At 35.9% G+C, this 18,263-nt stretch overlaps 1 protein-coding gene across 1 annotated transcript in view; it reads right to left on the bottom strand.

The window, feature by feature from the left end:
- cct4 (chaperonin containing TCP1, subunit 4 (delta)) overlaps positions 1 to 15,846 on the bottom strand; it is a 39,378-nt gene extending 23,532 nt beyond the window's left edge. Inside the window, exons 1-8 of the mRNA XM_039737899.1 lie at positions 15,530 to 15,846; positions 15,029 to 15,081; positions 10,359 to 10,448; positions 9,611 to 9,719; positions 9,384 to 9,526; positions 1,426 to 1,547; positions 1,169 to 1,301; positions 898 to 1,037 (exon numbers count right to left, since the gene is read on the bottom strand). Coding sequence (XP_039593833.1) covers positions 898 to 1,037; positions 1,169 to 1,301; positions 1,426 to 1,547; positions 9,384 to 9,526; positions 9,611 to 9,719; positions 10,359 to 10,448; positions 15,029 to 15,081; positions 15,530 to 15,641 — 902 coding nt within the window. The 5' untranslated portion in view covers positions 15,642 to 15,846. The remainder of the gene's footprint in view (positions 1 to 897; positions 1,038 to 1,168; positions 1,302 to 1,425; positions 1,548 to 9,383; positions 9,527 to 9,610; positions 9,720 to 10,358; positions 10,449 to 15,028; positions 15,082 to 15,529) is intronic.
- Positions 15,847 to 18,263: the final 2,417 nt, after the last annotated feature.

The following is an 18,263-nucleotide window of genomic DNA, read 5'->3' as shown; positions in this document are numbered from 1 at the left end:
AGGTGCATCGACAAAGTATTGAGCAAAGGCTGTGAATACTTATGTACATGTGATTTCTCAGTATTTTTATTTTTAATAAATTTGCAAAAACCTCAAGTAAACTTTTTTCACATTTTCATTATGGGGTGTTGTGTGTAGAATTCTGAGGAAAAAAAAATGAATTTAATCCATTTTGGAATAAGGCTGTAACATAAAAAAAATGTGGAAAAAGTGATGTGCTGTGAATACTTTCCGGATGCACTGTATGTTGCAGAGTAGTTGGTGGATACTACAACAAGACTTTTTGTATATTCAAAAAAATACTTCATGAACTGTTATTGTGCACAATTCTTTAATAGTTTCCAATATGTTAACATTTCAGTCTGAACAGTATATTAATTTATACTACCGGTATCAACCGGAAACTTCCGAATTTATAATTATATGCTCATATACTTTTATGGACATTCCTAGTTGAACTTATCCAAAGGTTGTTATTGGGCTGTATTTGCCTGCTCTGTAACTGTCAGATTTGGAGAAAAGAAAACAACAAAAAAGTAGGTCTTTACAGATTAGACACACAATGATGAAATTTGTTGCAAGACAATTAAATATTATTCAATATGATTACAGTTTAAGTTGCTTTGTTCTTAGGTTATTAATCCTAACACTAATGTACTGTAAACTCCTATTTATATTTTCACTCTGTCATCTGATAAACCACTTCTTCCATGGTCCAGTGAATATATTTCCTTTGCATTCCTATTTTCTTGCTACTTGTTTTTAGATACAAATATTAATAAAATCTGTGTAAAGTTATTTTCATCAAAAATATTGAAAATTAATGTGTAATTAGAAACATTGATAAAAACTGCAGTTGTTTAAATTCAAACATAGTTGCAAGCATGACAACTGTACCTCAAAATGGACTTTTGAATCAGCAGAACATTGCACCCAGCCTTCTTAATTTGCTTTATTAAATTCAGAATGTAAGCCCTTTCTTCCCGTAATACTCTGTCCATCTGGGCATAGTCAGAAACAACAATCTGGTTGTCCATCTAAAGGAAGAGAATATACATTATTTTAAAAAAAGTGCACTCATACATCCAAATACTGCCACATGCGTAAATAAATTAAGTAAATAAAATGGTACAGTATAAAGAAATTTAAAAAAGTAAACTATACTTGCATCTGTTTTTGGAGCCGATAAGCAGAACTGAATCAATCCAATCTTTGCCTTTTCAACCCGAGTAATACCAGAGCTGACGACTTTCTGAGTTAAAACCAGTCCATCAATCAATTCACAATCATCTATGGTGCCACTACAGAATAAAAACAAAACATTACAATACATATTATAATATACATTCACTCTCTGTCACAGCCACACAGTTTTGAAATGTATCCAATGGCAGTAAAATGCAGTTTTAATTTAGTCATAATTACCCCAACTTCTTCACAATTTTGATATCTCGAAGGTCCACACTGGTTGCAGTTGCAGGATCTATCACCTTCATTACTGCATTGACACTGATGGGTGCAAGAAGGCTTGAATACTGGGAAACAACCTGAATTTAAAAAAAAAAAAAAAAAGTTGACTTTATCATAACTATTTTTAGTGGCGAGAGTGTGTGTAACTTCTTATAAAATGATATAGTAAATATTGATGACATAATAAAAATTTAAAGTAAATTCGCAGCAACACACTCAAAAGTGGTAACATTAATGATAAATATGTTGAGAACAAAGAAAATAGCATACAGTGGCAAAAATACACAGATAATTGGACAAACATACTTTTCAAACTGAAGAATTTTGGTCAAATTACTCAAAACCACAATGCAATAAAAAATAATTTGTATCCATTAACTTTCTAACCGAATCATCCGCTACAAGTTTATGGGGCCTAGATATTTCTCAACAACATAAGGGATGAATCAGCCCTGAAGTGTCAGTTCATTGCAGGTCACACACACAAAACCACACTAACATGTAAGAGGCTCATCACCAATTAGCCTAACAAACAACTTCTAGATGTAGGTGGAAAACTCAACACCGAAAATACAAACATTATACATTCAATGCCCAACTCAGGATACAAACCCATTGTGTCACTATATTTAATAATACACTGGTAATAAAATGTCTAAATTGCTCACCAACAGCTAATTAGCCTGCCAGAAACAAATAACCTTTAACTTTTTTGTAAATCTATAGCAACATGGACCGATTCCAGAATAAAAACTCTTTATTTAGGCAGTTATTTTACATTTACTTGGCAGATGCTTGTATCCAAAAAGACCTTACAAAAGACATTAGGCAAGGGAAGGTTTGTCAAGCAAGGGCCTGAGCACACAGCAAGTGTAATAGCACAGGTAGCACAAATTTATCTCCATAATTGGAGATGTAATAACTAATAATTTACATTCATAGATTACAATCAATACCACAACTCAACTTAAAGAACAAATTCACCAACAATATAAAATATCGCAGAGCTGATATTGTACGCATAAATGGTCATAACTGGAACCTATTTTACTTTCTAACCGAATCATCCGCTACAAGTTTATGGGGCCTAGATATTTCTCAACAACATAAGGGATGAATCAGCCCTGAAGTGTCAGTTCATTGCAGGTCACACACACAAAACCACACTAACATGTAAGAGGCTCATCACCAATTAGCCTAACAAACAACTTCTAGATGTAGGTGGAAAACTCAACACCGAAAATACAAACATTATACATTCAATGCCCAACTCAGGATACAAACCCATTGTGTCACTATATTTAATAATACACTGGTAATAAAATGCCTAAATTGCTCACCAACAGCTAATTAGCCTGCCAGAAACAAATAACCTTTAGCTTTTTTGTAAATCTATAGCAACATGGACCGACTCCAGAATAAAACTCTTTATTTAGGCAGTCATTTTACATTTACTTGGCAGATGCTTGTATCCAAAAAGACCTTACAAAAGAGGTCAACATAATTAAGTGACATTAGGCAAGGGCCTGTTTGTCCAGCAAGTGTAATAGCACAGGTAGCACAAATTTATCTCCATAATTGGAGATGTAATAACTAATAATTTACATTCATAGATTACAATCAATACCACAACTCAACTTAACATTGAAAAAATATATCTTTTCAAGTTCTATTTAGTCGACACAAATATCTTTGGTTGGAATGTAAGGCGAATTTACTCTTTACATTTCTATGGTGAAGAAAACTTTATGCAATGATGCCTACATTTAACTTACATTCCTACCAAAGACATTTCTGTCGACTAAATACAAATTCCTTCTATTAAAAATTTAAATAGAACTTGAACAGATACGATAGTTCATAATATTTACGCAGCACTACACTAAGTGCACGTAAGTGCAGGAGTCATCCGTTTTAACAAGCAGCATATTGCACTGATACGAAATAGCCTGCCCATTTAATTATTTAGGAATGGATAGATAAATTAACATTTTGTACAAATAATGTTTTTCATTTTTCTTCCTCGATGGATTCTGGCACCCCCAGCAACAGCTGCTCGCACTTTAAAGGAGATAGATATATATAAAGGAGATATATATATATATATATATAGATAGATATAGATAATAGATATATAGATAACAGTGACAAAACAATTACATTCATTACATTGACAATCATGTTGTTTTTTTCAAAATGTTTTCGTTTCTTTTTCATTACTTCTTTAACACACTTCTCTGCTGCAAAGCGCAGGTATTTTGCTACATATGTATGTGTGTATGTACAGGTATATATATATATATATATGTACAGTATATTTATCTGTATGTGTGTGTATATATGTATAGTATATATATCTGTATATATGTGTGTGTATATATGCGTATATATGTAGATGTGTATATGTATATATCTGTATATGTGTATGTATATATATATGTAGATATGTTTATATGTCTATGTATACATGTTTATGTGTGTGTGTGTGTGTGTATATATATAACAGCAACACTCACATCAGTGACAAAACAATTACATTAACAATCATGTTACGTTATTTTTAAAATGTTTCCTTTTCTTATTCATAACTTCTTTGACACACTACTTCTCTGCTGCGAAGCGCGGGTATTTTGCTATATGGAATAAACAGCATGTTTTTTTCTATTTTGGTAGAGACTCTTGTGGGTTTGGCGATTTGTGTATATATGGTGATTTAGGTTTGTGGTGATGATAAAAAAGTTATCTACTAGTCTGTTTTGCAATTCAAATTTAATTTTGGAACCTTTCTGAATTAATTTTAAGTTTGTTTAAATAATAAACTAAAGTATTCAATTAATTTCAAGGAGGAGGTTATTATAAATAGGACACAAAATTTAGTTAACAGGCAATATAATGCAGAAATGAAAATTCAGCTTTGCTTTAACATCTATGCATGAAACTTAGCATAAAAGCAAAAAGCAAGTTTAAACATGAAAACTATAAAGTAAAGACAAAACAAGAAGTTAAAAGTAAAATGAACAATGAAAATGCATTTTTAGAGAAATGCAGGATTTCATTAGATATAATTAGATTCTTTACATTTTTTCATGCGCCAAGCAAATGGAAACAAAACTTGGCTAGGTTTACCGAAAAAAATCTTTGGGCAATTTTGCCCTCAAATTTGACAAACAAAGTAACACCATTGCTAAAGCCTGTTTCTATCACCTCAGGGTATTAGCTAAAGTCAAGCTGTAGCACTGCCACATAAGTAAAATATTATTACCATATTCTTCTTATGTGAGTTGTATTGTACCCTGTCTGTTTTTTTGCGTGCTGCTCGTTGTGGCGGGGTTTCTGCTCAGTTTCAGGTGGGGGAGTTTTCCCAGTTCAGAACTGCGAGCCGCGACATGGTGATTGACAACATTGCCATTCTTGGGCAGGATTCTGGTTGGTAGCAAATGAATGGTTGGACCGTCAAAATTAAACCAGCATGGAAGAAGTAATCAGGAGGAAAGCCAAAGAAAGTTGTGACAGATACTATCAATGCAGGAGGGAAAAAATAGAAAGATCACGCCCACTGACTCTTGGTCAAGGTTAGTGAGGAGGCCATTTGCACGCTGTCCATATGCCAGGCTTACCAATTTCAGAGGGTGAGACTTAAAACTTCCTTTTACTTTCAGGATAGTGCGGTCTTCAATTTTCCTCTAGTCCATTCAAATCTGCCTCTCATCTTCCGACGTTTCCCCATATATACAGTGTTGGTACGGGCCGTCCTTTATTGTTTTTTTGATTTTTAATTTATGTATATGTGGGCGGGAAACTGCCCAAGGTGACTTAATTTAATTGATGTTTTGGTGTGAACGAAACATGTGTAACTGCTCCGTAAAGTTATATCTATCATTACAAAGCTTTTTCGATCTGTAAATGATTTTAAAAAAATTATATATATTTCACACCTTTCTGTTTCTCCAGCTTGACTAACAAAACTCATTATACACTGGAGTCAACCAGTTACCACTTGCTCATCTACAATTAGTTAAGAACACTGCAGCAAGTCTCCTAACGGGCACACAAAAACAATTACATCACATCAATTTTAGCCTTTGTTTATTGGCTTCCAGTTTGTTGCAGTATTGATTTTAAATTTTTTATGTTTAAGTGTCTGAAAGGTTTATCTTACTGAAGTCTTACACCCTTATCTTCCTCGTGGTCACTCTTCTGATCAGATGCTACTGGTCATACCGGGGTATATACCTAAGCTCAGGGGTGACCATGCCTTTGAAATAGAGTTGTCACAAAATGCACTGTTAACGTGGCAAGATAACTTTGGTTTGTGAGTGCAGGAATCATACTTATTTGGGGAGGAAAAACAAGAAAGAAAAACACATTCACATGCTTGCATTAGTGCCCCTTTTACGTAATTATGGAATTAGTCTAAAAACATGCATGATTTCTGCATGCTTTGAAAGCAAAATGTTACATATCAAATGAGGTGTAATGTTTTGCCTTGTATTGTCACACATTTTAAGAGGGGGATAAAAATGTAACAACATTAATAACTTTTGATAGCATCCTACACAATCTCAATAAACGAAAGGAGGTTTTTCCTCTTCATTTGGAATGTAATAAGCATAATTCTACAAATGGCTACCAATTCAAGCATCTGTCACATACAAAGGACTGTGGGAGGACTGGCAATGTAAACAACAGTTGCAGCAAGAAAACACTGACGCAAGATTCAAGCAAACTCACTACTTGGTTTTTCCACACCAGCGATGACTTGAGTTGCTCCACTGCTTAATACCAAAGTAAAACATACTTAGGGTTTTTAATACTTCAAAGGAAAAGGAACATCACCCTATTAAAAATTATATATATATATATATATATATATATATATATATACTGTGTTAACATAGCTGCGTAAACACCAAAACAAATGGTGCAAAAAAATAAAACTGCATTCCTCACTGTTTAATATGAACCTGCAAATGCTGAATTTGTCCCATTCAATTGGTTTTTGAAGGCAACCTACCATTCATTAGTATAACCCATAAGTTAAAGCACCCATGAAATAAATGAATGGTATGTTGAACAATGTAATGCTACCTCAATTATAGTAACGACAGCCAAAGTAATTTTCTAATTCTGGATTTGTACTCAGGGATAAGCAAAAACAAAATGTGATCACTCACATAAGAAACATCAAAACAAAGGTTATTTAACAAGAGTTCTAAAATAAAGGTCTGACAAGAAACTTTAAAGTTGTGACAAATGTTGAAAAAATAATAAAACACGAGGAACAGATTTGGAAGATTAAAGCATCATGAGTTTCAGACATTTGAAATTTGAATTATTTTGACTCATCTGTTAAATATACTTCTCAAAAAAATTAAGGCAGCACTTAATCATTACAGTCTATCACCTAGTCAATTAAGCTTCAGGGACATCAAATCTGTCCAGTCAGGAAGCAAAAGCGAACATGAATCAACTTCATTACAAAAGACAACCCCCAAAAAAGGGAAAGGTTTTGCAGGTGATGGCCACAGGCAACTGCTCTCTCCATTTCCGTCCTGACTGGTTCTTCTCTAGTTTTGCATTTTGCTTGTGTCTTTGTCACAACTGGTAGTATGAGGTGGTACCTGCAGCCAATTCAGGTGGCACAGGTAGTACAGCTCCACCAAGGTTAGCACATCCATAAGTGTTGCTACAATGAGTTAGCTGTGTCGAGAGAGCGTGAAGGAGATACCCGGAAAAGGGCTGTTACACAAGGAGAGCTGGACAGGCCTGTACAAGGCCATCATCCCAGCAGCAGGAGTGGTATCTGCTCCTTTGTGTTTCTGACCAAACTGACAGCAACAGACACCATGCGGGTGGCATGAGGGCCCGATGTCCTCTAGTGAGACATGTGCTCACAACCCATCATTGTGCAGCTCAATTGGAATTTGGCAGAAAATACCACAATTGACAGCTCCACCATTGGCGCCCCATTCTCTTCACAGGTTCACGCTGAGCACGTGACAGACATAAGAGTTTGGAGACGCTATGGTGAACATTAAGCAGCCTGCAACATCATCCAACACGACCAGTTTGGCAGTGGGTCAGTGATAGTCTGGAGAGGCATACCTTGAAGGGTCACACAGCCTCCACATGATAGGGAACGGTACCGACTATAGTTAGGTACTAGGATGAAATCCTCAAAGCCACTGTTAGTGCTGGGAGGTATACCGGTTCATACTGAAAACCGTTTTTTTTATTTTTGTTATGATATGGATTTTTCTTATACCGCAATAACCTAAATAGCCTAAACAACATTCAGAATGTGGCGCAACGAGAAACTGTTTAAAGGGGGGCCTTTTTCACTGCTACACCGCTAAACACGCATGCAACGGAGTACACGCGTTAGTGGAGGTATTGAGCAGTGAAAATAGACAAGGAACATTCAGAAACTGAAGTTGTAGCAGACTATAAAGTTGAGCATGAGGAAACAGAAGAACTTTTGCCGAAAAATGGAGCGGTGTCTGTTGTCGGATATACTTTGGTTTTAAAAGGCTGGATGTGGACCAAACAACTATTTATTGCAAATGTTGTCTTCAGAGGCAATTTGTTGCACCACCTTAGCCGCAAACATGCTCTGGTGTACCATGAATCTATGGAACTAAGATTGGCACCTCCCACGTCCTCAGGTAAAACTGAAAAAGCTAGAGGACACTCAAGTCAGACGTCACTTGTAGATGCGTTGGCTAGAGGAACTGCCTACAACAAAAAAAAAGCAAGCAGTGGATCGAGATAACCAACGCCATTACAATCCCTATAGCTAACATGTCAGTGGACAGAGATTGTTAACATTAACAGAAAGTGCAGTTGGTTTACAAAAAATATTTACTATTTATTCCTTTTCTAAGACATGTTCAGTGACAAGCACCTCTGGATATTTTAGTAAGTCTAAATGCCTCTTTGGATGATTGAAAATATGTTGTCAAAATTATCGTTTAAGTTGTTGGCAAAATTTGTTCAATAAAAAGGTTCTATATTTTGACTGCAACTGTCATGCAGTGTGATTTCTTCTCTTAATTAGTTCCACCCCCTTGAAAACTATGACTTTACGGGGCCATGCAAACCTGTATTAATACTTGTGTGCACATTAAAATATTTTTTTTGTACAATGTACAATTCTCATGACAGTGGAATAGGTCATTCTTAGCCAGTCTACTGCAGTAAATACAGTGGAAAATGAGGTTAACATCCACTCATGCATGGGGAAAAAATACTGTTTAATACAGTGAAACCGGTATAATTTTGAAAAATACCGTGATATAGAATTTTGGTCATACCGCCCACCACTAGCCACTGTCCAGCCTTAGACCAGTGCCTCAACTGGCCAGAGTTTGTAGGCAGTGTCTGGATAACAAAGGCATTGATGCCACTGACTGGCCTGCACATTCCCCAGACCTGAATTCAAATGAAAACCTCTGGGATGTTATGTATCAGTGCATCCAATACCGCCAAGTAGCACCTGAAACAGACAAGGAGTTCACAGAAAGAGATCATCCAGGACCTCCAGGACTGCCGACTTATCAGGAGCATACCCAGACATTGTCAGGAGTGCTTACAAACACGTAGTGACCATACACATACTACTGAATCACATTATTAGTTGCCATGTTGAATTCAAGCAAGTTGCATCAGCCTGTGATTTCAGTTTTTGGGTGTGATATTGAATCCAGCCCTCAGTGAGTTGGTGATTTTGGTTTCCACTGACCATTGTTACATCATTTTGTTCTGAACGAATTACATATTACTTAATAAAGATTTTCCACTTGAATATTTTGTTAATCGAGATCTAATGTGTGGTTCACTGACAAACCAGACATTAAAAGCATATTGCTACAAAAACCGATTTAAAGAGTTTGTTTAAATGGAACTTTTAGTACCTTAGAACTAAGGGAAGTACTGGCACTATTCAATAAAGAATCTCTGTCACTCAGTTCCACAGGATGGCTCATAGCAGTCAAAACTTCAAGGCCTTTATCAAGAGCTTTCTGAAAAGATTCTGAAATAATGGTAGGATGGATACCTGAAATGCAAGATACAGATTGTCAAGCAAAATTATATAAAAATTACATAAAAATAAATCAAATTAAAAAGGCCCAATGTTTACCTTTCTGGAGCAATTTAGCACAGGCATCTAATAAAGAGCCAGCAATGACAACAACAGAAGTAGTCCCATCACCAGCTTCAATGTCTTGTGCTTTGGAAAGTTCTACCAGCTGGAAACAAGAGGAAAAATGCTAAATTTTGAAAATGCTGACATATTCAAGATTTACAATGAATATACAGTACATTAAGGCAGAAAAAAAAGACAGGTAGTTGATGCAACAAGCTTCTATATTTATGTATGATATCTCAGGTCCATCCTTAAAATATCTATTTTATTTATGTACAGATTCTCTTGGTCCCAACATAACTTCATTTCAAACAACTTCACAATTACTGATCAATTTCACTAGTTGGTTGTAGTCCTTTTTCAAAGTTGTATGATATACTTTTGTAAGAATTTATGAAATGTTTGAATTTTACCCAACCATGCATACTACACTCTTTTCAGTTATTTGAATCTTTATTAACCAATTTCCACAAGTGTCTTAGAAGAATCAAGAAATTGTACATTCACAGTATACTTACACATAAAACATACACATATTAGTTAACTTATTAGACAATGTTGATATTCTATGCAGAATTCATGTACTGACATACTAGAGGCAGAAACTGAACAACATCTGTAATTTTGTTTAGTTAAAGACAGATTTTTGTAACAAAACCTGCAGCCAAAGGAGCCTACAAGGCCAGAATCTGGAAAACCACTGCTCTGGCACATATTGAATATTGGACAAATGAATACCTACCATCTTAGCTGCAGGATGCACAACTTGCATTTGTTTAAGGATGGTGGCACCATCATTTGTTATGGTAACGTCACCTTTTCCATCCTGTATCTAGCGGGAAGAAAAAAAGAGAAAAACAAAAAACTTTCAGTAGATAGACTCTGAAAATAAAATACTGGGTATTTATTACATAGCAACCATGAGTTGACCTTAAATAATGGAAGCCCAACAAGGCTCAAGTGAGCAAGCATAATGAAGGGAATTAGTGCAGTGAATCCCAGCTATTATTTTAAAATAAATTCTTCTTCCAAAGGCTTAGTGAAAACATCACCTCTGTATTCAAAAGACAAATTGTTACTTAAACTATGGTCTTGCCTTCTAAACACGGCAGCTTAGCAACAGCCACACCGAGACTCACAACTTGTTAATGATGTGCATCAGGACATCTGTATAAGGAAACATTTCCTACACAGGACTATTAGCTCCAAAAAATAGAGAAACCTTCAGAATTTTGATTTGAAAGGTAGTAGAATAATCATTAGTTTTAACTTTTATGCAGTTTTTGCATTTCCCCAAAGTAAGCTGGAGCTAACAAACAAAACTATTTAGCACTGAAACTGAAAACTACACTTCTGATGGAGAATTGCAGTCTAAATACAAAATAAAAAAAAATTCACTGACATGCAGTTCCAAAAGCATGTAACAAGGATAATGAAAGTCTGACACTGTCAGATTTCTATGTTATTTACATGCTTTACAGCAAGGCTATTCAATTAAAAAAAAAATCAGTTGGGCCACATTTTGAAACCAAGAAATTTAGCTGGGCCATTTTCAGCAGCCAGTAAACAGAAGGTAATGATGAATTTTAAACCAACATAAATGAATGTATTGAAAAAAGTCATGTTTATTCAATGTTTCCATTTTAAATTTGGTCACATCTGACATACGCAAATCAAAGTGCAAAACATTTAAAATTGACAAAAAAATCATCAAGTATAATAAAAATAATTATTTACCTTTATATAGTACTTTACTCACTACTTCAAAGCACTTTGCAAACTCTTCGCTGAAAGGATCTGGGACACGAACCTATAGTCTGCTTATTGCAAGGCTGGGGCACTACCATTACGCTACTGTCATAGGTGTACTGTGCTGCAGAATATTGTACTCGATAGTTTCAAATTACAGACACAAAATTTCCGAAATCAAAGATTATTAACAGAAGGTTAATAATGAGGTCTCTGCATTCCACAAAAAAAAGTGTTGTGTAGTTCCATAAAGCAATCAGTGCTTAATTTAATTTGAGTCTTAAAGAACATTCCAAATGTTTGCATCTTTTTATCAAATGCAGTCTTTCTAATATGTTCTTTGCTTTGAGTGTCAATAGCTGATCATCATCCTCCTAACAGCCATGAATCTGCATGATCGAAGAGTGTGAGTGGAGGGCCTACCAATCATATGAAACAAAGTGCGGAGACAGTGTTGGTTAGTAACACATCGTTAATTGCAGCATCAACTAAATTCACTAACTGTAATAATAATGCAAGCAATTTATTAACACACCTTGTAATAGGTCCACAGGTTTTTAAAAAGGCAGAATTAAAATAAATCTATTCCATCCATTTGATCTTTTCTACTACAACGTCACACAAAACAAAAGCCAAGACCATCATGTGCAAGGTATCAATTGACCCTGGGCAGGACATCAATCCAGAGCATGCTTACATACATGCCTGCATACTTCCTTAGTGTTATCAAATAACATAAATTTACATTGCTAGAAAGAAAAAGAGTACTCCAATGCAATCCAATGTGTTAACTGCATTGCATTTGCATGTGGTGCATTTAATTTCGGCAGAGTTTGACCAAGTCATACTTAAAAACATGTCAACCAAGTGATTGAATGATTTTCACTATGGCACTCAATTTTCACATCAGTTTAAAATGCATATTCCAAATAATTCATTCTCTGGATAAGGATCTTGACCATACATTGTTGTTCTCTCTCTCTCGTTAAATTAATCTTAGCCTGAATGAATCTATTAATTTTTTACATTTAAGATTTTTAATTTAAAGATTTACCAATGTTGTTTCTTGTCCTAGTGTGTGTATACAGTGGTGTGAAAAACTATTTGCCCCCTTCCTGATTTCTTATTCTTTTGCATGTTTGTCACACAAAATGTTTCTGATCATCAAACACATTTAACCATTAGTCAAATATAACACAAGTAAACACAAAATGCAGTTTTTAAATGATGGTTTTTATTATTTAGGGAGAAAAAAAAATCCAAACCTACATGGCCCTGTGTGAAAAAGTAATTGCCCCCTGAACCTAATAACTGCTTGGGCCACCCTTAGCAGCAATAACTGCAATCAAGCGTTTGCGATAACTTGCAATGAGTCTTTTACAGCGCTCTGGAGGAATTTTGGCCCACTCATCTTTGCAGAGTTGTTGTAATTCAGCTTTATTTGAGGGTTTTCTAGCATGAACCGCCTTTTTAAGGTCATGCCATAGCATCTCAATTGGATTCAGGTCAGGACTTTGACTAGGCCACTCCAAAGTCTTCATTTTGTTTTTCTTCAGCCATTCAGAGGTGGATTTGCTGGTGTGTTTTGGGTCATTGTCCTGTTGCAGCACCCAAGATCGCTTCAGCTTGAGTTGACGAACAGATGGCCGGACATTCTCCTTCAGGATTTTTTGGTAGACAGTAGAATTCATGGTTCCATCTATCACAGCAAGCCTTCCAGGTCCTGAAGCAGCAAAACAACCCCAGACCATCACACTACCACCACCATATTTTACTGTTGGTATGATGTTCTTTTCTGAAATGCTGTGTTCCTTTTCGCCAGATGTAAGGGACATTTGCCTTCCAAAAGTTCAACTTTTGTCTCATCAGTCCACAAGGTATTTTCCCAAAAGTCTTGGCAATCATTGAGATGTTTCTTAGCAAAATTGAGACGAGCCCTAATGTTCTTTTGCTTAACAGTGGTTTGCGTCTTGGAAATCTACCATGCAGGCCGTTTTTGCCCAGTCTCTTTCTTATGGTGGAGTCGTGAACACTGACCTTAATTGATGCAAGTGAGGCCTGCAGTTCTTTAGACGTTGTCCTGGGGTCTTTGTGACCTCTCGGATGAGTCGTCTCTGCGCTCTTGGGGTAATTTTGGTCGGCCGGCCACTCCTGGGAAGGTTCACCACTGTTCCATGTTTTTGCCATTTGTGGATAATGGCTCTCACTGTGGTTCGCTGGAGTCCCAAAGCTTTAGAAATGGCTTTATAACCTTTACCAGACTGATAGATCTCAATTACTTCTGTTCTCATTTGTTCCTGAATTTCTTTGGATCTTGGCATGATGTCTAGCTTTTGAGGTGCTTTTGGTCTACTTCTCTGTGTCAGGCAGCTCCTATTTAAGTGATTTCTTGATTGAAACAGGTGTGGCAGTAATCAGGCCTGGGGGTGGCTACGGAAATTGAACTCAGGTGTGATACACCACAGTTAGGTTATTTTTTAACAAGGGGGCAATTACTTTTTCACACAGGGCCATGTAGGTTTGGATTTTTTTCTCCTAAATAATAAAAACCATCATTTAAAAACTGCATTTTGTGTTTACTTGTGTTATATTTGACTAATGGTTAAATGTGTTTGATGATCAGAAACATTTTGTGTGACAAACATGTAAAAGAATAAGAAATCAGGAAGGGGGCAAATAGTTTTTCACACCACTGTATACACACAGGGAACTTCAGTTTCTGTATTACATCTTGCCCGAAGAAGGGGCCCGAGTTGCCTCAAAAGCTTGCATATTGTAATCTCTTTAGTTAGCCAATAAAAGGTGTCATTTTGCTTGGCTTTTCTTTGCTTTTAGCTAAGTCACATATGTACGGACATGAATTAAAATGCAATATACTTTTGTATTGCATTTTAAACTGACATGTAAATGGTGCTGCATAGTGAAAAACAATCAACGATTTGGTTGATATGTTTTTAATTTCGACACAATAAAATTCAGCCCAAAGCCAAAATTAAATGCACCATGTTCATATGCAATGCATTACAATATAGTTAACATACTGAACTGCATTTCATTTTGGCACGAATAATCTTCCATAGTATGACAAACTCCTGCAAAAACTGTGTAAGGAATCAATTTCATACAGTGACTGGGTTAGCAACTTACCGCAAGTTCTTACAGCTACAGTAAGCACAGCGCCTTTAGACTGGCCCCACACAGAAATCTTTAATGGTATTCAAATTGGTCACTAGCTAATTTTCACAGACTAGTCAAAACAGCTTGATCAAAATCCATTAGGAATGATGCTGTTAGTTATTGTAATACCACTGCTTGAGTAACATACACCTCATACACTTTCTCCTACAATCCAGCCATGTAGGTTAATTTAACTGGCACCTGTAATTAAACCATAAGTTAATTGTGGGTAACGTACCTAGGATTAGACTGGTATCCATAGCTCAGGGGTGGTTCTTTACTTACACTAAATGTATTTCCTTTATTCACTTTTGTAACAGAAAAATAAGAGCTTGGACAAATGGATAGATATACTGCAGGAATTCAGAATTTGCATTTTTTTTAAACCCTCAAATATTAATCCAACAAATAGAAAGCATCTGCATATAGAGTTCAAAACGTTTCCCTATTAAATAATGCCACTTATAAATATAGTAAATCAAATACCATTTTATCCATGCCCTTTGGGCCAAGGCTTGTCCTGATGGCATCTGCAACAGCTGAAAAGTAGCAAACAGAATTTCGTGTAAGATAATCCGCATCAAAACTAAAAAATAAAGAAAACGTCATATCTACAAGTACTGTATACATAAAGACATTCTGAACTATAAACTACACAGATTATTAAATTATTAGAACTTAAATTGACGTTAAGTGCATCTTTGAGCCAATGTGAAGGACTGTCAACCTGAAGTCAGTTTTCAAGTTCACATTTTCACTCCCATTCAAAAGGCCAATGAAACAACGCAGCACTCCAAGTGCTGAGCGACAGTACAACTCACTGGCAATTCAGTACGTCTAAACGAGACGTCCAAAATTGTATCTACTTCTGCTCAAACTCAAAATTTCTACTTCTGACTGCCATTTATGAGTAACTACCACAGAAAAAAACGTCGAAGTACATCACAACATAGAACAGTTCAACACAACTAAACTTGACATACTTACCTTTGCCTGCTGCAATATTACTAAACCTGATCTGAGCTGGCTTGTCTCGGTCAACATAGGCACTTCTTTGACTTTTTCCATTAGTCATCCGAGGAGCGGCGATTTCAGGCATGATAATCAGTTCAGCTGCAGCTGCTTAGTGCGATGAAAAGCTTTTTTTTAAACCCTCAATAATGTGTAATAACCGTTTCCTATACAAAGAGCATCCAAAAGGTTGGATGGGTTTGGATTACTTTTCACGATTTCACCGAGGCAACCGAAGAATAGCAGAAGCTTCCAGAACCACCGCCTGTGCGCACACAACGAAAGGACCCAAACAGAATATGGCGTGTAAAAGTGACGTCATTAAGCAGTTTATAAATATGCCGTATTAAAATGTGCACCTTTTTCAAGGCAGCGCATTTATTTATCAGTTTTACAAGTGATAAATTTCAGTTTTAGTATATTTGTATTTTACTAAAAACGAATATAATGAGTTTATTGGTTTTTTTTAGATTGTTGTTTTTTCCCATAAAAGGCGGTTTAGGGCGCAGCAGTGGCAGTTTCCATGTTTCCTATTTTGGGTTATGACTCAAGAACATCTACATACATACATACATACATACATACATACATACATACATACATACATACATACATACATACATACATACATACATCCCAATGTGTATTTATTTTATGCATTATTTTAATGTTGCAGAGCCTTGCTATAATAAATCGAGTACAAAACGGAAGCCTATAGTGAGGAATAGGCACACGCCTTTTTTTTCCAAGAGTGTTGTGTGCCTGAGCGCTGCTGTTTGACATAAACTGAAAGGTCTGGTCTACACCAGGGGCTCTCAAGTTTAGTCCTGGTGTGCTGCTGTGGCGACAGGATTTAATTCCATCCTGTTTCACAAATCAGTGGGTTACTGTAACTGCGTTTTTTTTTCTTTTCTTTTCTTTTCTTATTCCGCATTCAGAAAAGTGCTTAAGTATGATATTTGCATTTAGAAGAAATTCAGAAATGTGTTTTCTTTGTCATAGTTTCAAAAACTTGACTTTCTTTTGCCATTTTTATTTAAATTCACCTTATTTCTGTGCTTTTTAAATTGCATACAAATACTGGCAACTAGTAATGAGCAGTGCCGACACAGGTGCAAATAATACCGAATGTTAACACTGAGTGTCTGCTTCAATGTTACATTCAATAGTGTGCTAATCCTAATCTTAATAAAATGACAAGCACCTGTGTATCTATATGTCTGTCAAGTTGCTATGTCTCTTCTATAATCCATTTGGTATGGAATTTGTGAAAGCAGTGCTAATATTTGTGATGCAATATGACAAATGCTGTGCATTTAATTACTGCAAATATTGTATTTGTGATGTCCCATTGGTTGAAATGATAAAAGCAATGCATTTTATTACTACCAATGGTTTGTCCTCTGCGGTGGGTTGGCACCCTGCCCAGTATTAGTTCCTGCCTTGTGCCCTGCGTTGGCTGGGATTGGCTCCAGCAGACCCCCGTGACCCTGTGTTCGGATTCAGCGGGTTGGAAAATGGATGGATGGATGGTTTGTCCTGCTCCATCTGTTGGAATGACAAATGCAATGTATTTTATTACTACCAATGTTTGTCCTGCTCCATCTGTTGGAATGACAAATGCAATGTATTTTATTACTACCAATGCTTGTGATTAGCCACATTGTATGTGTAGCATTTTATTGCTCCAAATGTTTTCTGATGCTCTATCATTTGGAATGACATATGCAATGTATTTTATCGCTACAAATGTTTGTGATACCCCATTTGTTGCAATGACAAAAGCAATGCATTTTATAACTAACAATATTTATAATGTGTGATCTGTTGGAGTGACAGATGCAATGTATTTTGTTACTGCCAATGTTGTGACACGTCATCTTTTAGAATGACAAATGTTATGCATACTATTATTACAAATGTCTATGATGTGTAATCTGTTGGAATGACAAATGCAATGCATTTTAGCACTACCAATGTTTGTGATGCACCATATGTTTAAATGACAGATGCAGTGCATTTTATTGCTTATAATGTCTGTGATGCTTCATGTGTTGGAATGACTACAAATGTTAGCAATGTGCCATCTGTTGGAATGGCAAATATGATGTGTTTTATTACTACATGCATTACAAAATACATTCCAATAGATGGTGCACTGCAAATATTAATGTTAAAATCTATGTTGATTACTTAGGTTTCAGCCCATCTTAGATGGTAGCACAGCTAGTTGGTAATATAAGGCTTAACAAAGTGGTCCATGAGTTCAGTCTTGCAGATTACAGTACTTTAAATGTAATCACCTTCTGCTTTTAACTGAACTTCTGTCTTTATTAAACAAGCTGCTGTTTACTACTTTCTACCTTGTTTTATGTCAATCCAGAAATTACAAAATGGGTTTGCTAATTTTTAGGGGACTGTAACAAGCATTTGTGCATTTAATATTAATTAATGTTCTTTTTATTGCTTTTTAAGATTGCTCTCTTCTTTATGTTTTGCCCATTTAAGCCCCTTTTTTTTACTAATTAGCTAATAAGTGAATTTTATACTGAAATAGCAGCTTCCCTTTTGTATTCAATGTCATTTGCACCAATTCTGCCGTGGCTGATCCCGAGCCCAGCTGAGAAAGTAGGAGGGTTAGGCGAGTGGCCAGCAACCCCAAAAAAAATATACTGCTACAGAAATGCCAAGAACTACAAATACTATAGTC

The sequence above is a fragment of the Polypterus senegalus genome, chromosome 16, assembly GCF_016835505.1.
Source record: "Polypterus senegalus isolate Bchr_013 chromosome 16, ASM1683550v1, whole genome shotgun sequence".
NCBI lineage: Eukaryota > Metazoa > Chordata > Cladistia > Polypteriformes > Polypteridae > Polypterus > Polypterus senegalus.
This window is presented reverse-complemented; position numbering and strand designations above follow the sequence as displayed.